The 24,675-nt window shown below is 36.3% G+C and overlaps 2 protein-coding genes across 9 annotated transcripts in view; both read left to right on the forward strand.

Annotated features, from left to right (window-relative positions):
* dlg5b.1 (discs, large homolog 5b (Drosophila), tandem duplicate 1) overlaps positions 1-24,675 on the forward strand; it is a 169,438-nt gene that overhangs the window by 20,786 nt on the left and 123,977 nt on the right. For 2 of the 4 annotated variants that reach the window (XR_008156134.1, XR_008156133.1), the window contains exons 19-33: positions 70-191; positions 762-842; positions 923-1,082; positions 3,192-3,354; positions 3,427-3,560; positions 3,638-3,772; positions 4,519-4,699; positions 4,775-4,923; positions 5,808-5,978; positions 7,374-7,570; positions 7,645-7,788; positions 7,896-8,023; positions 8,152-8,265; positions 8,456-8,561; positions 8,647-8,993. Coding sequence is in view for 2 of the 4 variants with exons in the window: in XM_052570138.1 (XP_052426098.1) it covers positions 70-191; positions 762-842; positions 923-1,082; positions 3,192-3,354; positions 3,427-3,560; positions 3,638-3,772; positions 4,519-4,699; positions 4,775-4,923; positions 5,808-5,978; positions 7,374-7,570; positions 7,645-7,788; positions 7,896-8,023; positions 8,152-8,265; positions 8,456-8,561; positions 8,647-8,750 (2,089 nt within the window). In the remaining 2 variants the exon portion in view is untranslated. Of the gene's footprint in view, positions 1-69; positions 192-761; positions 843-922; positions 1,083-3,191; positions 3,355-3,426; positions 3,561-3,637; positions 3,773-4,518; positions 4,700-4,774; positions 4,924-5,807; positions 5,979-7,373; positions 7,571-7,644; positions 7,789-7,895; positions 8,024-8,151; positions 8,266-8,455; positions 8,562-8,646; positions 10,833-24,675 lie in introns of those variants that run through there. The other 2 variants (XM_052570138.1, XM_052570139.1) reach the window with 1 other exon arrangement.
* The window catches only part of LOC127968803 (calcium-activated potassium channel subunit alpha-1-like), a 71,006-nt gene continuing 58,449 nt past the window's right edge, over positions 12,119-24,675 (forward strand). For 2 of the 5 annotated variants that reach the window (XM_052570144.1, XM_052570145.1), the window contains exons 1-2: positions 12,119-12,700; positions 23,729-23,875. In XM_052570144.1, the coding sequence (XP_052426104.1) occupies positions 12,437-12,700; positions 23,729-23,875 (411 nt within the window). In that variant the 5' untranslated portion in view covers positions 12,119-12,436. The remainder of the gene's footprint in view (positions 12,701-23,728; positions 23,876-24,675) is intronic. The other 3 variants (XM_052570146.1, XM_052570147.1, XM_052570148.1) reach the window with 2 other exon arrangements.

Here is a 24,675-nt window from a genome sequence, read left to right on the forward strand (position 1 = left end):
CACACACACACACACACACACACTGATGCTCACATCGGTTCTGACTCTGACTCCGTCTGCTCTCTTCAGTCCGCAGCATCAGGGCCGATGGAGTGTGGATCTCAACCACAAGCGATCTGCTGAGCTCTTCGAAGGCTCTCGTGGTTCGGTTCAGCACAACACCAACTCCCTGCCCTCCAGCGCCAGACAGGGTCTGTACACACACACACACACACCACACACACCAGCACTCTTATTTGATGATGTTCTATACTGAGAATAACGTGCACTAATTGCCACTTATCAGCACTTGAGAAACTTTAACGAGTCCCTGCATTTTTCCACCACAATAGAATCTCTATGGGTTAATTTTTGAAAGCCAAGAAAAAAAAAGCAGAAGACAACAATTTTGTTTGGTATAATAAAAATGAATTATTATTTTTATTTTTAGAATTATAATATTGTTTATATTTTACAGTGCTATAGTAATACTATAATAATAGTTTATTTATTGGTTTAATAATAATTTAAGCAAATAATAATAATAATAATGTTGTTTAGTAAATAATAATAATTATCACATTTTATAAAATTCTAAAAATTCTAAAATAAATTTGTAATATTATTAAAACACTGTTTTTATTATTTTACAATGCAGTACTATTACTATAATATGTTCATTAATTGGTTTAATTATTATCTATTCCTTTTATTATTATTATAAACATGCCCCATGAATCTGAAGCCTGTGATTGATACTGATTGTGTGTTTGTGTCCGTAGGTTTGTTTCAGTACCGCGAGCAGCGCATTAAGATTCCCTCCACCCCTCGTTACGCTCGATCCGCTCACAGCTCTGATAGAGGTGCTGATCTCTCTGATTTACTTCCTGTGTGGCTACATGAGTGAAGGATGGACTAATAATTGTACACGTGTGTGTTTCAGGATCTCTGTCTCACTCGGACTGCAGCAGCCCGGGTCTGGTAACTCCGCCCCTCTCTCCTCTGGACGCCGCCTCCTTCACCAGCAGCCAATCACAGGGCTCCGTCTCCGCCCAGACCAGGCTGTCAGTCAGCCCTGTGCCAATAGACAGGAGGAGGGACAGGTAGAAATAGAAATATCAAAATTTATATTCACCCTCATAATGATCCGAACCAGTGCTAATATTTTTCCATACAACACAGAGAAGAGAAAGAAACTCACAAGACAATTCATAACCATTTACTGAAGCTCTGAAATCAAATACGGCATGTTTTGAGTTTGACGTTCTAAACCGTTTGTAATAACACAAGGGTTATTAAATATGCATTAGTCTTCATCTTGCATTCCTCTTCCTCCTCTCGTCGTGTTTAAGCTCAGATCTGCTTCTGTCTGTCAGCTCTTCTGCTCCATTTCTCTCTCTGTTCTCCTTCCTGCTCCAGATGCTCGTTGCGTAACAGGTCTTACCTGAAGCTTTCTCGAGCTCAGAGATCGTGGTTTGCCTCTTTACGGACCCTGAGGTTTGTTCACTGTGCAATGAGAGCAAAAAAAACAAACTCTTTGTTTTCTGTTTAAGGGATTTTCTTCGATCTGATTGCAGCCCCCTTCTGTTATGATGTCACTTTTCTTTAAATGCACGCTGTTGTGACCAGCTGTTATTTTCTTAGGGCTTTTAAGTAAGGGCTTTTTAAGCTTTTAAGTCTTAGTTAATTAAGTAACTAGTAAAGTAACACATTTCTTTTTAATTTTAGAAGGTAATATCGGAGTTACTTTTTCAAATAAGTAACTCCAGTTACTTTGTTTCCATTTATTGACTGACAGTTCTCGTGTTGCCATGGTGAGAGAAATCAGGATTGAATCCCTTTTTTTAACCAATGACTTTGATCCAGTTCAGTTTTACTTATAAGTGAAAATGACACATTTGTGTTAAAAAAAAAAAAAAAAGTATTGCTTGAACTTTCTTCTCCTGCATCGTATTTTTCATGCAATTAATTTGAGCTGCGTCCTCTACTGTACAGACGTGAATTTACACTTCCTTCAGTCTGAGGCATATTTGCATAAAATAACTTTTTTTTAATTAAAAACAAACTTGCAAGCCCTGCCCAGATTTAAAAAGTAACTTAAATGTAACAAAACGCAATACTTTCAATAAAAAGTAACTAAGGATATTAGTAACGCACTATTGTTATGGATTACTTTTAAAAGTAACTTTCCCAACACTGGTTATTTATCACTGAAATAATTTATAAATTATGATTACTTTCCTTTACACTCCTGAATAATGCATTTATGTGTACAAAACTATAATTTGCAAGAGGAAAATTCAAAATAAAAGTTATCAGAAGAGATATTAAAATGCTACATGTAAAATAAGTAATTGTGTTTTATGAGCGCATAAATAGGGATTATTGTAATGTGGTACAGGTTTATATTTAGTCTATACTTCTGTTTTTATCGTTTTTTTTATTTGATGATTTTATTTTTAAAACTATCCCATGCAGCTTTTTTTTTTGGTTTCTTCTTTAAATTATAAAAGTAAAAATATGAATGGTATTATAATGTTATACTAAAACTAAAATAATGGGAAAACACTTAAGAAAAGCACAAATAATAACAGAAGTGGACTTTGTATGATTAATTGCCACTTTGAACGATTACATAATTGTGGCATCCATAACTAATCGTGATTAGAAATCTGATTAATTGTGCAGCCCTACTTTTTGCACGTAATGAATGTATATTATTAGCTTTAATTATAATTTTTTTTACGTTGTTTTTACATCTCCTGTATTATTATATCTATTTGTAATCACACACACACACATACATATATAATATTATTTATTATTATTATTGTTAGATACATTTTAATGCAAGGTGAAAATTTAGATTTAATAGTTACTTTTTTTGTAACTTTTGTGTTTAATTAGATAAAATGTGTTAAATATGATTAATCAAAGCTCTACCAGTTTCAGTTAAATATTTCCATTCACACTTACCATTTTTATCCTCATAACAGATGTTTTTGTGACTTTTTACAAACTGAGCGATGAGTGAAAATGACTTTCTTTGCTGTCCGTCAGAATGTCACAGATAATATTAATAAAGCCTGAACCTGAAATATTGTAATACAACAGATGAACAACAATCTGTTATTCTATAAATAATAAATTAAGAGCGAGTGTGATGCTTTGGTTCTGTTTTGTTCCTCATATCGTGTGTGTTTGTGTTTTAGGCCGTACATCGAGGAGCCTCGCTGTGTCACTATCCCTAAAGGGGCGGAGCCTCTGGGCATCTCTATTGTGGGTGGGGAGAATGGCGGCATCTTTGTTTCCAAGGTAACGGGAGGCAGCATCGCCCAGCAGCATCACCTGGAGTTTGGAGATCAGCTTCTGGAGGTGCGTCAGAAGACACTCGAGCTTATCGTTAACATCGAGCAGGTGTGAATCTCTCTCTCTGTCCCTCCGCAGTTTAACGGCATCAATCTCAGGAACGCCACCGAGCAGCAGGCCAGACTCATCATCGGACAGCAGTGTGACACCATCACCATACTGGCACAGTACAACCCACACATGCACCAGCTGGGCAATCCGTCGCGCTCGAGGTACACGCACAGCACACGTGACTCCGTCATGCTTTAGAAGCACTGTATGTGTGTCCTGAAGTGTTTGTCTGTGTCAGCTCCCGGATGGAGTCGTCTGTAAGCTCTCACTCGACCCCCGACACACACTCCAACATCGACACACTCAGCGAACAGGACGAGGGCACCATGACTCCGCCCTCTAAACAGGCCACGCCCACATCCAGCCCTCTCAGGTGACAAACACTCTGGCTTTCGTTTGCTAAGAATATGCCTGGATTACTTAATATTTATACATGATTGAGTCTTAAAACAGTTGCACTGGAAGACGAGACAAAAATACTGAGGATAAACAGTTACATTTTTTTTGTGGTGTAATTAAAAGCTACTTTTATTCCTCATTTTATTTATTTTAAAGGTCTCAAGTTTGGCTGCACAACAGAAACCCAGATAAATTTAATTAATAAATCTTTTTTATTATTATTATTATTATTATTATTTCAGCTATTTACCAAGGCAACATTTCTCATTTTAATTGAGTAGAATTTGATATACAAAAATAACAAAAAAATTAATAATAAAATTAATAAAACTATGTAGAGATAAAAAACAGAAACTACTAAAAATGACCAGAACACCCAACAAAAATACTTAAACTTTAACTGAAATTATGACAACAGAAAAAAAAAAAACTGATGCAAAATATTAATTAAAAAAAAAACAATTTCCATTTTTTTTTTTTTTTTTAATAAATTTAAATAATTTTTTTTTGCATATGTGTGATTTCAATTGTTCCTACATTTATGTATAAATTGAGAATACATTTTATTTCATATGTTTCCGGTGAATCTCAAAAAGATTTGTTTGTGAAAAGTTTTTTCTTTATTTGTCATTTTTCTCTCACCGTCAATCAATGTTTTTTCCTGAACACGCCCACTGCTCTGATTGGTCTAACTGTGTTCTCTGCTCTGTGATTGGCCAGGGATCAGAGCGAGGGCAGGAAGCAGGCGGAGCTGAGGCTGGTGGTGCTGAGGAAGACTCCGGTGGATCTGGGGATGAAGATCTGTGGAGGAAACCTGACGGGTGTTTTCGTGGAGGCTCTGGAAGAGCACAGTCCTGCTGGAGGAGCCGGCGGCCTGCAGCCTGGAGACCTGATCCTGGAGGTATAACACCCAGCCTCACGTCACCCTGTGTGACAGCGTGCTGGATGGGGTAGTGATGTCACTTCCTGTTTGCAGTGTAACTCGGTGAGTTTGAAGAATAAGACGGCTGAGGAGGTGTATCTAGAGATGCTGAAGCCCTCGGAGAACGTGACGCTCAGAGTCCAGTACCGACCCGAACACTTCAGGAGGGTCAAAGACGCACTCGGAGATGGTTTTTACATCAGGTACAGACTGAACCTGTCTGTTTATCAGAATCAGCCATCTTTTATTATTCTCTGATTGGCTGCTTTTCTGGTTTAATATTTGAGTATAATAACACTAAAGTGTACAATCGTTATTTCTTTATAGAAAGTTTATTTGCGTGTGTATTTATTTGCTTCATATTCCTAAAGAACCTGTCTGTGCTAATTATGTTTATCCTGAGCGATACATTAAATAATTGGATATTTTAATTAACCGTTTCAATTTATACATTCACGGACCTCTTTAATCTTGTGAGATCCACACGTGATGTTTTTATGTGTTTAACTGGTCACCGTTATTTATTTTTCTTGTTTGTTTAAATATACCATATTTGTTTATGTAGTTAAATACAGACCAAATATCATAGTTAATTGAGTTTAGGATATATTAACTACATAGAAAAATAGTTTTATTAATATTTAATATTTTACCATATTTATGTTTTTATTTGCATTCGTTGGAAGTTTTAGAATGTTGTTGTTTTTGTTGACTTTTTTATTTTTTAAGTGTCTATATGCTTTTTATTTTCATTTATTTTTTTAATCATTAAGGTTTTGTTTTAGTTCTTTTAGTACTTAAATTAAAATTAAAATTAAAATTAAATTAAAATTAAAATGAAAATTAAATTATATATATACAAATCTGTTAATGTTTATTTTTAAATTTATCCAATTTAACTATTTAATTTAATGATTTTTTTAACTATAATAACCCTGTCACATATAAATATTTACTGAACACAATAGCAGTTTGGTTAAAATGAAACAGTAAATATTAGTATAAATATTAAGTATTAGTAAATATTAAATGCAGTAAATATGAAGAGATATAATCATGATGCGTTCTTGATCTGTGTGTGTTTCAGGGCGTTGTTTGACCATGTTGGTGATCTGGAGCAGGAGTTGAGCTTCAAGAAGGATGATATTCTCTATGTGGACGACACGCTGCCGGGGGGGAATTTGGGCTACTGGTTGGCATGGCAACTGGACGAGAACGCACAGAAGCTGGTGCGCGGACACGTGCCCAGCAAGAGCATGTACGTCTGAAAGTGCTGTTCATGTGATCATCACCGGTGCTGAAGAAATCATTCTTCTGAAGAAGTTTAAAACATGATGCACATGTATATGTTTTCGTGATATATCTGGAACTGCTTCCAGTGTGAATTAAACATGCATTACGTGATTATAGTGTTCAGTAATGCTTACACCACCATGTTTAAGTGAAAAATATAAGGGGAAAAATATTTTCTCTAAAGAAATGTGAAGTAAACATGCAGATCCTAGCGTATAATATATATATTTTTTATCTTAGTGGATTCATAATAGTCTCGTGTTTATTATATTAGAGGCATGGATTGATATTGCATACCTAATGACAAAAAATAAGTGCTTCGACATTTTTATCAAAATAATATTAAAATGTATAATATAACCTTTTATAGTTGTATGCCTCCTCCACAGTTTTTCATTAAATCAAATGATAATAATAATCTAAATACATTTATTCTTAATTATCTTATATTTATTCTTATATTTTTCTATTTTAATTTTATATGAAATGGTGTTATTATAATTATAACAATAGTAATATTTTTGCGTACCTCCCGACAAACATTTAGAAATTACTCTGAGATTTTATCATGATGATATAGTATTATATAATAAAACCGATTCTAATAATCTTTTATGCCCTTGTTGTGGTAGTTTTTTTCCCCCAAGGTATTGAAAATGATATTAGATATCAAGAGTTTTTTATTTATTGTATTTATGTCAGAAATCTCAGTATCGTGACAGCACTAATAGCATGCATGTATCTTATGAGCTATTATTTATGAGCTATTATTTATGTGTTTTTGTATGTTTGTTTGTGTGTGTTTTTGTTTGTGCGCATGTGTGTGTGCGTGTTTGTTTATGCATGTGTGTTTGTGTGTGTGCGCATGTGTTTGTGCATGCGTTTATGCATGCGTGCGTTTGTGCTTGTGTTTGTGCATGTGTTTGTGCATGCATTTATGTGTGCATGTTTGTGCGTTTGTGCATGCATTTTATGTCTGTGCATGCGTTTGTGTTTGTGCATGCGTTAATGCATGTGTGCGTTTGCGCTTGTGTTTGTGTGCGTTTGTGCATGCGTTTATGCATGCATGCGTTTGTGCTTGTGTTTGTGCATGCATGCGTTTGTGCATGTGTTTGTGTTTGTGCATGCGTTTGTGCATGCGTTTATGCATGCATGCGTTTGTGTGTGTGTGCTTGTGCGTTTGTGCATGCGTTTATGCGTGCGTGCATGCATTTGTGCTTGTGTTTGTGCGTGTTTTTGTGTGTGTGCGCGTTTATGCATGCGTTTATATGTGTGTGTGTGTGTGTTTGTGTGTGCTTTTGTGCGTTTGTGCGTTTGTGTATGTGTGTGCGTGTGTGTGTGTGTGTGTGTGTGTGTCTAGGATGGATCAAGACTCCCAGCAGCGGTACAGTGTCACAGACAGTAAGGACGACAGCGGCTCTGGTAAAACGCTCTCAGCCGCGGCGCGCCGATCCTTCTTCCGCCGTAAACTCAAACACAAGCGCAGCGGCTCCAAAGACGGCCGTGACGCTCCGGCCGCAGACGCCCTCAGCACAGACTCCGTGCCCTACATGGACGGTGAGAACCAACACGAGCAGTGAGTGAGGCTTCACGCTTAACCTCAGCGTCTCATTCACTCTCTGTTTCTTCAGACTGTCTGAGTCCGGCGTATCAGCGCGTGCTAAAAGTGGAATCGATCAATCGCAGGCCGGTGCTGATACTGGGGCCCCTCGTGGAGCCAATCAAAGACATGCTGCTCAGAGAGGCTCCTGGGAAATACTGCCGCTGTTTACCTGGTGAGATCGACTGAGGCTCGAGCATTCGTAACGACTTGACCGTGACTGCGTTTTCAGTTCTGACTGCGATGATGATGTCAAATGATTTCTCTCTTTGTGTTGTTCAGAGGGGATGAAGGCGACCCAGCAGGCCATCGAGCGAGGCGTCAAAGACTGTCTCTTCATCGATTACAAACGCAGGAGCGGCCACTTCGATGTGACGACGGTGGCATCCATCAAGGAAATCACAGAGAAGGTGCGAGAGAAACCAGACTCTTATGAGATATATATCGACCACTAGATGCCATCAACCACGATTAATTGCATTTTTTGTTATATATATGTATCTCTCTCTCTCTCTCTCTCTCTCTCTCTCTCTCTCAGGACTGTCATTGTCTGCTGGACATCGCTCCTCACGCCATCGAGCGTCTACACGTCGTCAACATTTACCCCATCGTCATATTCATACGATACAGAAACGCCAAGCAGATCAAGCAAGTGATCTTCTCAGAAACACTGATTTAGTGTCTTTCTCTCTCATTACATTCAGTGACTTTGCATCTTTATATTGCATTGTCCTTGCAGGCCATGATTCTTTATTATGAATCAGTCTAATGACTCAGTTCTGATTAACATTGAGCTGTGCTTCCAAATCGCTGAACTGAGTCTGTTTTATTCACTCAGGGAGCAGAAAGACCCCGTGTATCTGCGAGACAAAGTGTCCCAAAAACATTCCAAAGAGCAGTTTGAGTCTGCGCAGAGGATCGAACAAGACTACAGCAAGTACTTCACAGGTCTGAGACACACACACACACACACACACACACACACACACACACGAGGCGTGCTGGTGAGTGAGTGTGTGCTGTTCTGTTGCAGGCGTCGTCCAGGCCGGCAGTCTGTCCCACACATGCTCTCAGATCATGACCATCGTGGAGCAGGAGCAGAACAAAGTGCTCTGGATTCCTGACGGACGCATGTGAAGAGTCCACACACACATCCGTCACAACACACTGCTGAAAATCATCCACTTACTTCATATCTCTGTTGTTTTTCATTACAAATATCTAAAGCTACATAAGGAAAGAGACTTAAGGTACTAAGTCTTGTTTTCTGAAGAATCGAGTGATGTGGGAAACGAAAAATAATCACTTTTTTGTTTTAAAACTGAAAATGTGCTCACCCTCAGTTCATCTGAGATGTAGATGAGTTTGTTTCTTCGTCAGGTTTGTAGAAATGTAGCATTGCATCAGTGTCTCATCAACGGATGCTCTGCAGTGAATGGGTGCCGTCAGAATGAGAGTCTGATAAAAACATCCCAATAATCCACAGCACTCCAGTCCATCAGTGAACATCTGGAGAAGACACTTGTGGATTATTGTGATGTTTTTATCAGCTCTCATTCTGACGGCACCCATTCACTGCACAGCATCCGTTGATGAGACACTGCTGCAATCACATCACAACTATTCCTTTAAGAACATTAAGATATTAGTACAAGACAAGAATAGAAATGTTTTCAGTGTAATAACACATCGCCACCGATCTCACACTGTTGCAACACTCCACTGCTGTTAAAATCACTACACACCTCTCGGGCTGGACGCTATATCATATATATATATACTTATATTAAATATTAAGTGCTTTATGAGCAGCTATGAGTTTCCTAATTGTTTAATATGTTTTTATTTGTTGGTTGAGCTTCATGATGGATCATTCACTGATTTGCGTCATCACTCAGAAACGTCTCTTTGTTGCTTATTAATATAATATAATGTAAATATCACTGTTTTCCTTTGACTATATCGTCCAGCCCTGAACACACACACACACACACACACACACACACACGAACTCTCAGGCAACGATCACAGCTGTTAGATGGGAAGCAGTCTCCTCCATTCACTGTGTTTTCTCTGTGGTAACACTAATTTATGAGGGCTTTCGTGTAGTTCTTCGTGTTTACAGAGGTGAGGTTTCTGAAGCAGCTTACTTGAACGTTTAACTTCATGTATCTGTCCCTGTATGTGTCCGATCCGATCCGATCCGTGCACGCTCGCTCCAAAACAGACGCTCAATTTACGGTTAAAAATACTGACTGTTAAATCCGTTTTTCGTGTTTAAAGATTAATTCACTCCGAAATGAAACGTCTGTCATCGTTTATTCAAGCCTGTGTTCTGTGGAGCACAAAAGCAGATGTTTAGCAGAATGTTTGAGCTGCTCTTTTCCACACAATGAAAGCCGACAGGTTGCCATGCTTCAAAATGCAGTTTTGAGGTTTTTTTCATATGGATCTGAATTTTTCTGATTGACTTTCATTGCACAGAAAAGAGCAGAGTGACCTCTCTGCGACCTCCGTGTTTGAAACCATTTTCATTTTTGGATGAACTATTCCTTTAAGCTTTATTGTAGCAGTTGCTTCATTTCATTTTCTCTTAAGTGTACTTGTTTTTATTTAAATGGTCTGCTGCATGATAATTTCACTATATGCTCTGATTATTTTTACTGTCTGGTTCGTGTAACTCTAATTAAAAAGTTTTTGTAGTCGAGTATTAGGCAGAGCGTAATATCTTAAAAGCGCCTCTTGTTTTCCGAAACAAATGTGCCAAATGCTTCCTCCTGCTTTGCCTGTGTTTTGCACTCTTTTGGATGGAAAGGTAGACAGACCTACTTTATTAATCCCAGACGAGAGATTGAGTAATCCTCCTCGTTCAGGAACAGCTAGTTAATCCTCTCTCTCTAGTGAAAGCTTTGGTACAACACTAGTCTTCCTGTTTACTGTGACATCACTTCCTGTTCCGACCCGTGTTGACCAATGAAACGAGTCGTCTGGTTTTAGCTTCATCAACAAATCCTCTAATGTTCTTCCGCTTCTGCCAATAATGACACTGATGTTGAATTAGTGCAGATGCTCAGATTGTAGCTGAAAAAAATAAGGAATTCCAATTAAAATGATATTTCCATTTATGTTTTATAATGATATAACACTCTGGTACTGTCACATTTAAGACAAAATATGATTTTGTAATTGTTACATTAATAAAGTTTAAATTAAACATGACCCAGCATATTTTACTGTAGTTTTTATAAAATGATTGTCTGTTTCCCGTCTGTATGTATGGAGTCTGTTTGTGGTTTGTGTTGAATTCGTGGACCGTTTGGAGCAATAAGTAAAAGGCTCAAATATTCTATACATTTTTTATAAACATTGTTTAATGTAATGTTTGGTGTGTGGATAATATGATGATGCAGTTCCTGTGAAGAGACACTAGGTGGCGTCATATCCTCCTCTTCATAACCAGGATTATATAAACATCAGATCAGGTGAAATATCATCATCAAGCTAAAGGAAAAACAAATATAAGTTGATCCCAAATGTGGCTCAGAGAGACTTGCTTCACTCGCAGGTGAAACTATCAGTGATGCACATTTAGGTTAAAAATACACTTCTGTGACGTCACAGAGAAAAGGGGTTTCTACTTTCTCTGGAAGCTTGCATCCTTCTTTATTTATCTATTTATTTTTTTATTTTTTAAATTTCTCCAGAATCTGGAGTGCATGGATTCAGATGGAAAACCTTTCAATGACAGGCACATATTCTATTGAAAAAATTATGGGATATAATGCATAATAACTAATATAATAATAACTTAACATTCATTAATAATAATAAATGGCACACTAATTAAGCCTTACGTATCCATTTATTAGGTATAAATATTTTGACTAACTTTAGCACTCACTATTCTAATTCTATTCTTTAAAAAAAACTACCTTTCTAATCTTTTTGTATTCTATTTTATTTTCATTTATTATGCAATTGTGTGTGTGTGTGTGTGTGTGTGTGTAAAGACCTCTAACACTAGCTTGCTCTATTCTTTTTCTGTTCAATCTGTTTTCTTTTTATTTATTATATTATTTAAAAGCCCATCGTGTACTGTGTTAACCTAACTGAGACTTGTTCTAGCACTTATATATCATTGCTCTTTTGTTGTTTTTGATTGCTTCCACTGTCCTCATCTGTAAGTCGCTTTGGATAAAAGCATCTGCTAAATGAATAAATGTAAATGTAATGAGCAATCATTTACTATGCATGGTGTCCTTGAAAATGGCATATTTTGGTTACCAGGTGGTGAATAATAATAACTTTAAGAATGAATAACGACTTTTACTCTGTGTTATTTTAGGCATCACCAAAAGTCTAGTAAATGTGTTTTATCTTTACATCTCAGAATGCGAGATTGCATTGCATTAAATTAGTACAGTGTGTGTAAGAAAATAAAATAAATGTATAATTCAGGCTGACTGGCTCCGCCCCCTGGCACCTGTAAATCTGCCCCGGACGGAGCTGAACGCAACACGTTAGTGAATGAGCGCGCGCACGGGAGATCAACGCCGTACGCGGACGCTCACGCAAGCTTTAAATCGCGGGGATGTTTTCCATCATAATACATTTCCAGCGGGCGACCTCGTTTAAACACGCGACGGAGTGTTTCCAGTAGGAGTTTGCGTGCGTTTTGGGGAAGACTTCCGAGCTGCGCGGAGGACCGATCAGCGGGAGAGAGCGCAGCGCGCAGCCGGAGGAGAGTGCGCACACGCCGGGCTCTGCCCTGCCAGACATGGCTGATCAGCGGGGCGCTGCAGGGGTCTCCAGAAAGACGCTCGATGCTCCCCACTGAAGAACCAGACGATGATGAAGGTGATGAGAAGCGGCTCTCCGCAATGAGCTATCCGCCCGCGGTTCGGAACATGGCTGTGATCATCCCCTACACCAGTGATGTTCCCTGTGACGCCAGAGGCCAGAGGATGTGGTGGGCTTTCCTCGCCTCCTCCATGGTCACTTTCTTCGGGGGTCTGTTCATCATCCTGCTGTGGAGGACCCTCAAGTACCTGTGGACGGTGTGCTGCCACTGCAAGACTAAAAAGAAGGTAAAACGCCCGAGTGACTCCTGCTTTTAGCTTCACTGATCTTAAAAACCTCTGCTCTGAAGACTAGACGCATGCAAATTACTCTTGAAGTTGGTTTATAAAGAAGATCAAGAGTTTTACCACAGCGGCACAACATCACATTGTGTTTCTCATCACTTTACTGTTGCTCTAACAGGTGCGCAACACGATGAATGGGTGGCTGTGCACAAACTCTTGACTAATAAAAGATATAAAACGTGTTTTTTTTATGGAGATTTAATAATAAGGGACAATATTTTGTCGAGATACAACTGTTTGAAAATCTGCAATCTGAGGGTGCAAAAATGAAATCGCCTTTAAAGTTGTCCAAATGCAGTCCTTAACAATGCATAATAATAATCAAAAATTACGTTTTGATATATTTCCGGTAGGACATGATCTGTAGCTAGGCTAATGATTTTTTGCATAAAAGAATAATCGATCATTTTGACCCATGCTGCTACAAATAGCTTCAGCTGGTCACATAATGCTCTTTCTGAGTACTTGAGGAGAATAAAACCTCTCTTTCTGCTCTTAGTAAAGCCATTTAGCCCTAAATAGCCTAAAAAGTGTAGGAAAATAGGACTTGATGAACTTTGAATCTCTTCTTTCCTGATAACTGAAGTGTGAGATGTTCGTTTTACTTACAAAATATGAAACATGTCTCTTAGATGAAGCAGCTTCTAAAGTGTGAAGGGAAAAGTCTAAGGAAGCTGCTAGACAGTGCATTGTTTGAAGCGAATGCCATAATAAATCTCAGTAGACAGGGCAGATTTTAAGAAGTGTGGTTAATTTATAAATTTGCAGGAATTTATTTCACATGGATTTTTTTTTTTTTTGGAATAACAAACTTTTAAATAATTTACAGTATGATCGGGAACATGATTATATGGTGTAGTTTTGATTTCATCTTGACTCTAGATACGGATTCAGAAACATGCTGTAGTTTCATTTCATTCACTCTTGAAACAGTGTTTTGTTTCCTCCTCGGTCTGTTAATGGTGTGTGATATTTATCATCTAGGATAGGCTCTCATATGATTGCTTTATCAATGTGCAAGCTTACATTATGGAGTGTTATTCACTTTGCAAAATACAAACAGAAACACATCTTGACATTCCTTAGGCACTGGATGTGGTCCTATTAAAATGCAGTTAGAATGACCCTATAATTCAATTTATGCAAAAAAAAAAAATGTTTTTTTCCTGAATATCAGCACAATTTCAAATTAGATTGATTTTATACAACAATGCAACAAACAAGATGTTAGTTTTAAGTGAATTAAACATTAGACACAGTTTTATTTATTTAGCTCATTTAAAAACAACCATGGCTGACCAAAGTGCTTAACAATGTCAGGATACACACACACACATACACACACACACACACAAACACACACATGACAAATACACAAAAGAAAATACAAGTGTGTCTTAAGCATCGACTTAAACAATGTTGTCGGTTTTACTAATCAGGATCAGAATTTTCGCAAAGAAACCCTGCAGTGTTTTGTTTCGTAATGAATCGTTTTGAATGAATCGTTTGAGTCAGCGATTCAATAATCCATTCATATAGACAATTCTAGAAGACTGATGAGTGTTTTTAAAGAATCTGCTGTGCGCTGTTGTATATCTGTGTGAAAGCTGTTGATTTGACAGGAACTAAGAGAGCAGAGTCGTACCAGAGATTCACTTGAGTCTTTTGCCCATGTTTGACATGGAGCCAGTGGTCAGGAATAGGCTGAGTCTTCACTGCCATTGTGTAGTTCTCACACACACACACACACACACACCACAGCTGCTGCTTTCATTACAGGCCTGTCAAACACAGTTGTGTTCATTCTGCCAGACGCTTCAGAAGTCTTTTCTCCCGGTCAGACCTCAGCTTGCACTCAAACACACGGCTCTGATTGAACTTGTTGATTTAATGTCAGCGTCAAATCAATCATTTGCTTATTTTCTTAAATCATGTTCCTGCTCTGATTGAGAGTGATTCATCTGTGACTGTCCTGAACTGTGACTTCAAATACAGCAGACAGGAAAATTTCTATTTCAAGATAACCAGACATCAACTACTTTATTACAATATAGATTATTGGCATATGTGTGTATATATATATGTATTTTTGCTTTCGCATTTGCTTCTCCAAAAATCCCTAAAACTGTTTGTAATGCATTTGTATTTAGTGATTTATTTAATTCATGTAGAATTTGAGGTTATATATGAGACATACTTTTATTGACCTGTTTCCATCAGACCTCTGCGGTTCTTAAAGTGACAGCTCACCCAAAAATCACTGAACCACTGCTCAAACGATTCCTTCAGAAACAGATTCATTTAGGAACGAAACACTGCACAAAATATTCTTATCTGAATAAGCACAGATATTCTGATTCGGCTTCGTTTGGAACTTTTTCTTGTGAAACAGAAACAGTGTATCTCCTGAAATAACACTTTTTGATTGTTGAACTGTTGTATAAAATCAATCTCATTCACGATCACGTGCATGTGCTGATATTCAGGAAAACAGCACTTTTGATTGCATAATATTACAAAACTATATCATATTCTAACGTATATAACTGACATTATATGGGTGTTTTAACAGGCTTCATCACACAGTGCATGCTTTTTTGTTTTTATTATATATTTATATATTCACATATACTCGGTGTCAGCTTGTCATATTATCACGGATGATAAATATTGCACACCCCTACATTCAGCTACATGCATTAAATGAATTCTATTGATCGAAGGTTTTATGCAGTCAGTTACAGCTGCAATAAAGTGGTTTAAGTGACTTTTATTTGTTTTCTGAACCATGTAGAATAGAATAGTATTACACTTCACATTCTGTCCCTCTCACTTCGCTTTAGCTGCTTTTGTGTTCCCCAGAAGTAAGTCAAACAGAAGTGCAGTGACATGAGGGTCAGTAAATGATGAGACAATGTGCATTGTGTGAACTGCCTCTTTAATACAAGATATTGTCATTTTTAGAGCATGTATTTTTTGCAATGATTAACAGCTGGCCGTTGGATTAATCGCAGCTCTCACTTTCTCTGTTTTCATACATGCATCTTCCTCATTCAAAGTGCCTTGTCACTCTCCTGTAGTGTGCGTGAATCAGATGCTTGTTGCTAAGCAACAGGCGGCATATTCATTATCGAGCTAGGAAATATCCCCTTATGTAATTGTGCTTTTCGAGAGACCACACACACACACACACACACACACACTCACCTGGCGATCAGAGTGTGTTTTCTTCACCACAAACGCATTTACATTCAGAATCTACAGGCATCTCACTCAGTCTGAGCCAGGAATAGAAATCCAGTCTGATCTCCTTCAGATGGGTTGGATCATGTTCATATTCAGATGTTGTTTCACAGGATTCTGCTGTATGTTAATTAGTTTTGCTTGCACATCATTAAAGCATGGACATAGATGACTGTAAACACAGAGTTCTGAGTTCTAGTGAGCTGCCTTCTCTGAGTGATCTCTTCTGCGTTTATTTGATCAAAAACACTGTAAAAATTGTGAAATATTATTCTAATGTAAACAATCTGTGTTCTGTGTGAATCTGTGTTAAAGTGTAATGTATTTCTGTGATGCTCCGCTGTATTTTCAGCATCATTCCTCCAGTCTTCAGTGTCACATGATCTTCAGAAATCATGAAAATATGATGATTTACTGCTCAAGAAACATTTCTGATTATTATCAGTGTTGAACACAGTTTTGCTGCTCAATATTTCTGTGGAAACCATGATACTAGTTTTGTTTCAGGATTCACAGATGAATAGAATTAATTTTTTATAGAAAGTGAGTTTTTACTGTATTTGTGAGCCTTGGTGAGCAGAAGAGACTTCTTTCAAAAAGTTCTCCTTTTTTATCATGCTGGATTGATCGCAGTGCATTCTGGGATTGTGTTCTCCATCTATACCTTACTAGACAGTAGAGCTGCTTGTTTGACACACAGCAGGTTCCCAGTGTCTGTGTGTGTGTGTGTGTGTGTGTGTGTGAGCAGCAGGTCGTCTCAGATGCTCACGTGGACAAACAAAGGCCACATTACCCAGACAGACACATTACCCATGATGCCGTGTCTGAGCTACAGATGTCAGTCTTCGAGCTGATGTTCAGATCAGGAGGAATCAGATTTCATCCTTCTTTTGATTTAAGGGTCAGTTTGCTGCAAATCAACCCAAACAGAGCACTACTGAAGCTCGCAGGTCATCTGAACGAGTCGCTTCTGTTGCTCACAGCTTTAGGTTGGTTTTGTTTAGTGTGAAGCAGGAGAGATGCTGTTACTCCTGAAGTGTGCTGAAGACTGTCAGAGCTCCTGCTGTTCCTGTGTGTGTGTGTGTGTGTGTGTGTGTGTGTGTTTTTAGTATGTTATTGTTTAGGGGAGGATGGGGTCTGTCTACACGTTGTCTGTGATGTGGATAAAAGCTCTTTCTCTCTCTCTCTCTCTCTCTCTGCCCCCCCCCCCTCACATAAACAGTCCCATTAGTGGAACACCATTAAGAAGGAGGTCAGCGCCAAATCTACTTTCACAATCCCTCCCCTCCCTTCCGTCCTCCTCCCTCTCTCTCTCCCTCTCTCTCTCTCTCTCTCTCTCTCTCTCTCTCTCTCTCTCTCTCTCTCTCTCTCTCTCTCTCTCTCTCTCTCTCTCTCTCCCTCTCTCTCTCTGTTTCCCCCTGAATGGAAGCACAGCTCCTGACAGTGGGTTATGACACATCTGTGTCTATATTTATCGTGTAAATATAGTGGTTGTAATATTTGTTAGTTGTAATGAGAAAGCAGCGTGTCAGACGCAGCTGCTCGTGTAAACACCGCGTTCATGTTATCAGTGAGCACTAAACGCTCGTGATTGAGCAGCAGTTGATTTAGATTTATTTAAATTCTATAATTTGTTTACATAATTTTTTTTATTCAAATACAGCAATAGATAAATACATTTTTAATTTTTTTTTTTTTTAAAATTTTTTTTCATTTTTTTTTATTTTTAATTTTTAATTTTTAATTTAATCTGGCAGTCATGACCTAATGGTTTGAGAGTTGGACCTGAAGGTCTCAGGTTCGAGTCTCCGGTCTGGCAGGGATTGTACGTTGGGGGAGTGAATGTAGAGCTTATTTTTATTTTATTTTATTTTAAAATGTAATTTAATTTATTTAACTTTTTTTATGTTAAATAAATTAAATCAAATTATGTTTATTCAATATAGATGGTGCAATATAATTGATATATATTTTTTATCATATATATATATGTATAATTTATATTTTAAATGTTTAACCTTTAATCCCAATCAAAACCAAATTTGACTAAAGACATGTACATACTTAAAAATAGATGATGCATGTAGAACATGCGCAGACATGTCAAATGTATCGTTTAAACCTAATGTGTTTGTAATTAAAACCTTCCGTCTGTTTTTGTACTTGTTTACATGTTGTCATGGCAACAGGATCATAGCAAGCTGATTGGCTGAGAGAAGTTCTAGAATGAACTAGAACAAACACAGTTTCTAGAAGGACCCCAGTGAGTCAGAACGGCTGGATCTGGGACACAGTTCCCTGTTTCTGTGAGCGGCTGGCGCAGCGGATGTTTTGCTGCTGGATGTGTGAGATTATGCTGATCAGAGAGTTTGAGCCACTTCCGCTCTCACTTAATTAACTAAATGGCCCCGAGCTCCGAGTTCTGCTTTATTATTCAGCCTGATGGATATGGATTCAGGCCGGCCGAGAGCGGAGACAGTGAAAGCCTTCCAGACGAGTTTAACTTCAGCCTCGTCAGAATAACTCCCAATCATAAATGAGTCTGTCACAGCGCCGGCTGATGAATGAGACGCATTCACTTTTAATGCAGATGGATGTGGTTTTGCCAAATGAAAAGATCTGCCTAATTTAGCATCTCCAGAGGCAAGATGTTTGAAGGATCTGAGGACACGAGCGAATGATTGAACATGAGCGTTTAATTACATTAGAGATCTTCTGCTGCTCTCTAGTTTAGAAAGAGAAGAGAGTAGAAATTACGTGTAATTTAGCATGACTAATAACTAGTTGTGTGATTTTTAGGGACAGTGGAAGAGCAAACAGAGGTCAAGAGGTCAGCAAGTGTCACTTTCCATCAACAGAGATAAAAACAGGACTGAAGGCCTCATTTAAGGAAAATGGAAAAATGCATTCCTTTTTTGTTTTTTTTGTATTTATTTCAGTGTAATTATGTAATTACTTAAAACATTTTATTATTTATTTTCATTTATCTCTTTTTTTTGAATATATGTATTTGTTTGTTTGATACAGATGATTAATATTAATGTTAAATGAATATTATCTTTTATTATTTAGTTGCATAAACTAGGCAAATATTTCAAATGGGCATTTATTTATTTATTTATTTATTTATCATAACCTCTTTTCATAAGTACATTAAATTATGTTTTTTAGTAAAAATGTGATGTATTTATTGTTGATAATTTTTTTTATATATGTATTTTGTGTATTCAATATAGATGGTGCAATATAATTAATAATCACATTTTCTGACTAAATAAAAAGTTTTAAAAAATTAGTTTGGACTAAAAATCATACAAATATCAAAAACATGCAATATCAAGACTAACAAATATGTATCATAACCTCAAGAAATCTTGCATCATTTTGCGTTTAATTAAAGTATTTATTCAATTATTTGCTTGTTTTAATTCATTTATATATTTATTAATTTATACTATTGTCCAATTATTATTATTTGAAATATATATATATATATATATTAAATATTAAATATTTGTTTGCAATATAATTGATCTAAACAGAAGTGGTAAAACAATAACATTTATGTGAAAACTTATTCAGAATGTATTTATTCATTGATATATTTTATGTCAATCCACTTTTTTTAAATATGTATTTGTATATTCAGTTTAGATTAGTAAACTTTGTGTATACAAGTGGTAAATAAGTTAGTTTTTGATAAAAAAAAAACACAAATATATCAGAAAAGCAAATATATCACAGATAGCAAGGCTAACATGTAGCCTACTGTATGTACAGTACACACTTATTCAGAATAACCACAAAAGCAAAAGCTAGTTTCCATTAGCATTAGCGCTGCTGGATGTTTTCTGGATTCATTGGAGCCATCACTGCCGGCCTTTTTTCTGTTGAACTTTGCCAACTTTTAAATGAAATATTTATAGAGAGCGAGCATTTCCAGGCGAGATCATTAGTCGGGACAGATCTGCAGCGCAGCCAATTAGTCCTGATCTGATCTGACGCGGTGTGTTCGTGGCGTCTGCCCTTCACTTCCTCTCATCTGTGTCTGCTAGTGTTTGAGTTCTGTGTTTATTGCTGCCTCCGGCCCTCCAACAACACTTCGGTGAAGCTGGAAGACTGGATCGTCCTCGTACATGTTCATGTGCTCATCTCCGAATCAAAACTAGTGCAGTTTGCAGCTGATTCTGGACAGGAACCGCCCACTTCAACAGGAAGTGATCGTTTGATTGACATCTACACTACTCTGTTTAGAGACAGTTTTATCAGTTTCTGAAATAAGAGCAATATTTGACCAGCATGAAAAAAGTATTTAAATTTGTGTAAACAGAAGCATTTCAAGCATTAAATATTGGATCAAATAGTCAATTTTTAATGTCATTTGAATAATTTTTTTTATTATTGAAGTGAATGTATACTATCGTTCAAAAGTTTGGAGCTGGTAAGGTTTTTTTTTACATTTATTAAAAAAAATATATATTTTTTTCCCTCTACTGCTTTTTTATGTTTTATTGACTCAAGGAATAGGATCCACAATTTTTTTTCCCAGAATTTTATTCCGTATAATTTCAGTATAGCAGTATAATTAATGTAAATGGAAGTGATAAAGTTTATTTTGATTAAAAAAATTATATATAAATTGTCTGTTGATTAGTCAAAGATATAGTAACAAAAAAAAGATGCATATTTTTTAAAATTATTTAATTACATTTTTGACTTAATGTATTTAGATAAAAATATAAGTGGCTTTGAATAAAAAATCATGTAATTATAACCTCTAATAAGCATTCAAAATGGGCAATGCACACAAATATTGGGTCAAATAGACTTTTTTTTATTAAATGCAATTATTTTCACCAACATTTGTGACACTGAAATAAAAATAAACTTATGAAATATTACTGCAATTTAAAATAACAGTTTTCTGTGTGAATCTGTGTTAAAGTGTAATGTATTTCTGTGATGCTCCGCTGTATTTCCAGCATCATTCCTCCAGTCTTCAGTGTCACATGATCTTCAGAAATCATGAAAATATACTGATTTACTGCTCATCTGGACTAAAATATGTAGTTTATAACTTTACAATGCCTAAAATACCAGGCTGCATAGAGCTCTTCATGTGAAGTTGTAAATATGATTTAGTGCGTGCCATGTCTTTAATCTCAGACGTGTTTATAGAGAAGCTGTTCTGTGTGTGTGTGTGTGTGTGTGTGTTTAGTGTTATTTAAGTACAGTTAAATAGATTCCCGGTGTTTGTTCAGTGTCACAAAGTTGTGAATCTTCTCTAGACTCTTTTATCGGCTGAAACAGATTTCTCTTTCTCTTTTGGTGTGTTATATTAAAAGCGATGCGATCATTGCTTCTTCTTTTGGGACATGGCTCCGATTCCTTCAGCTTCAGCTGGGATTGAGTTCATTTCATCAGCGCATGTGTTTAATCACACTTCAAACTTCTCTGGCAGAATTTAGATGAAAGTTGCTGAATTAGTTTGTCTTTGTTGGAAACATTTTTCTGCTCACGGCCAAAAAAATGTCCTCGACAAATGAAAAGCAAGCTTCAGTTTCTCTAATGCACTGCACCAGCCAGCCTTTCTTTTTTATGTTATTATAAACTATTATTATAGTGCCTTTGCAAAACCCAAAGTCATTTTAAAAAGTAAAAAAATGCATTTTATTTATGCATTAAAATTTAATTTATTTATGCAACAATACACCTGAGCAGAAATATTACACCTTGCAAAATGTGATTGTTTTCCTGCCTGAGAAAGCCTTAAAGATGATTCAACACCAGCTAAAGTAACCTAATGTTAGTGTAATCTATTAATTTTTCATAAGCACCATAAACCCATCTGTTTTGGCAAGAACCAGACATGGGTGGCATGTCATCCGTATTTTAATAGGACTGAGTTTGTTTAACATGGTCAAAAGGTATTAAAGCAAAACAGATGCAAGTTATTTTGTTGTTTTTGTTCCTGGGTTCCTCAAACAGAAGGACATTATGACTCATTATGACTCGGGTTCTGTGAAATGAGTCTCTTTAGCAGATCTGTTTCACCAGTGTACTGTTATTACATTCATATTAACATTCATGAAAGCTTTCAAACGCAGAAAAGGTTCCTCAAAATGCTTCTGGTAGGAACTGTTCGCTGAAAGGTTCATCTAACTAACTACAGCTGTTAAAAATACAAGGAGCGCTAAAAGAGATTTAAAACTCTTACTTTAGACCATCTACTGTATAAATGTTAAAACTACAAACAAACGGTTAAAGTTACAACTACATCTGTCTGGGAAGAAACAAAAGAAAATATTTTCATGATTTCTGAAGATCATGTGACACTGAAGACTGGAGGAATGATGCTGGAAATACAGCGGAGCATCACAGAAATAAATTACACTTTAACACAGATTCACACAGAAAACTGCTGCTTTGAATTGTAAAACTATTTCACAGTTTTTACTGCAACTGAATACAGCCTAGGTGAGATTTTTCTCATTAATATACTTGATAGATCAGATTATGGAAGTCTAATGGTTTGTAAATGCTGCTGTAATGTGTTAATGGCTGTGACGCTTTATTTCCCGAGCGTGCAGGGCTGTGTGTGTGTGTGTGTGTGTGTGTGTGTGTGTGGGCGTCTCACATATGTAACATTCTCTGGCCGGCGTGTTTGAGCGTGACACCTGACTCCAGAACTGCGGCCGGTTTTAGAAACGCAGTATGAGCTTCTCTATAGGAAGCGTTTCAGCTGCTAGTGTTTGAGTCTGACTCGTGTGTGTTTGCTGTGTATTATCAGAAATATCACACTGTTTGTGGACCTGCATATGATTCTATAAATGCTTTTTCACAAATGCACACTTATGTAAACAATTAATTTGAAATGTCAACCTTTTCATCTGATTTGGTCAAGCCCTGTTGTTTTCTGACGTATAGAGACATTGTTTCTCATCTGATCAGTTTCTCACAAATGATTTTCATTGTTTTTCCTTGTTTATTATGTAAAATTATCTTCATTTTTGGAAACTTTGTGTCATACTGTATTAAATGTTTACTTGTTCAAAATATGTTGTTATGTATATATATTTCTCATTTAAATATAACATTTAAATATAACATTAATTCTTTTCAAAAGTAATAATAATCATATTATTACTTTAATACAGTAATATTTACGGTAATCATTATAATGATTTTATTTAAATCAGAATATCTCATACAAACTTCTTGCATCACAGTAATAAACAATATTACTGTAATGAAACAAAATAAAAACCCTTAAACTTAAATAATTTAATTTATAATTAAAAATGCAATTTTAAAGATTTTTTTATTTAAAAAAAGTCCCATTAATTGAAATTCCCATTAGATTTTAATTACCGCAATGCAGTAATTTCTGTCATATTAATGCAGTTATAATAAAATTATTATTTAAAATTAAATAATAAATTAGATGTAGTACAACTAAATTTTTTAAATAATAAATATAACATTTAATTATATTAATATTATTTTAAATAATAAAAAAATGCATGTAATTTTGTTTAATCATTAAGAAATTAAAATAATATAAATAAACAAAATCTTCATGTTCAGCTTCATTCTTTTTTTCTCCAAACATTAGTAGTTCTTTCTTTTGCTTTTGTGGTGACGTATCTGATATTCAGCATTGAGTTCATGTTCACTCGCTCAGGATGCTGATGGTGTGTGTGTGTGTGTGTGTGTGTGTGTGTGCAGAACCTGCAGCGGGTCAGTAACCCGGCGGGGCTCGGGGACGGTGTGACTAAAGCAGCGGCGGTGGTCAGCGAGGTGGGATGGATGACCTCAGTGAAGGACTGGGCCGGGGTCATGATCTCTGCTCAGACGCTCACGGGACGCGTGCTGGTGAGTCCAGCTTCATCAATCACACTCACACCACGACTGAACACGATAACGTTTGTGATCACATTCAGTACTTCTCAATAAACCAACAGATCCTTCACTTCAGCTCATGTTCACTTCCACTCACCGTCACATCTTGCCAAACCTGAATTTCTTTTCCTGGGTGCGTAATGATGACAGAAACTGATCTATTACTTTAATACGATCATCGGTAAATAGTTTAATACTTCATAAGGCGTAGTTATAAATATGGGAGGAGGTAGGTCTGCATGATTCATTAAAACAATAACAAAATTACCATATGGCAAAGGCTGTGAATTAAAAAATCTAATATATGCACTAGTTTTAACATTACAGTAAAAATTAAATTATTATTATTAAATTATTATTTCTTAAATACTAGAGTTTTTTTTAGCATGCACTAATACAGTTAATATTTGTTCAATGTCTTATTTCTTTTTGTTTGTTGTAATTTTTATATTTAATAATAATTCTAATATTAATTATTTTTCTTCTTGTATTATTATTATTACTATTATTATTATTATTATTATTATTATTATTATTATTATTATTATTATTATTATTATTATTATTATTTTATAGCCATATTGATATGTCAGAAATGGCAAACTGCTTTCTCAAAGAATTTATTAAGGGAGCTCCAGATAGTTTTCAGATCTCAAAAACGCATTTGATACATTGAATCATGAAATTCTCCTACATAAATTAAATTAGTTTAGCTTCTCTCAGCAGGCAGTGTATTGGTTTAGATCCTATTTAGAATCTTGAGATCAGTGTGT

Source organism: Carassius gibelio, chromosome B12 (assembly GCF_023724105.1).
Source record: "Carassius gibelio isolate Cgi1373 ecotype wild population from Czech Republic chromosome B12, carGib1.2-hapl.c, whole genome shotgun sequence".
Lineage (NCBI taxonomy): Eukaryota > Metazoa > Chordata > Actinopteri > Cypriniformes > Cyprinidae > Carassius > Carassius gibelio.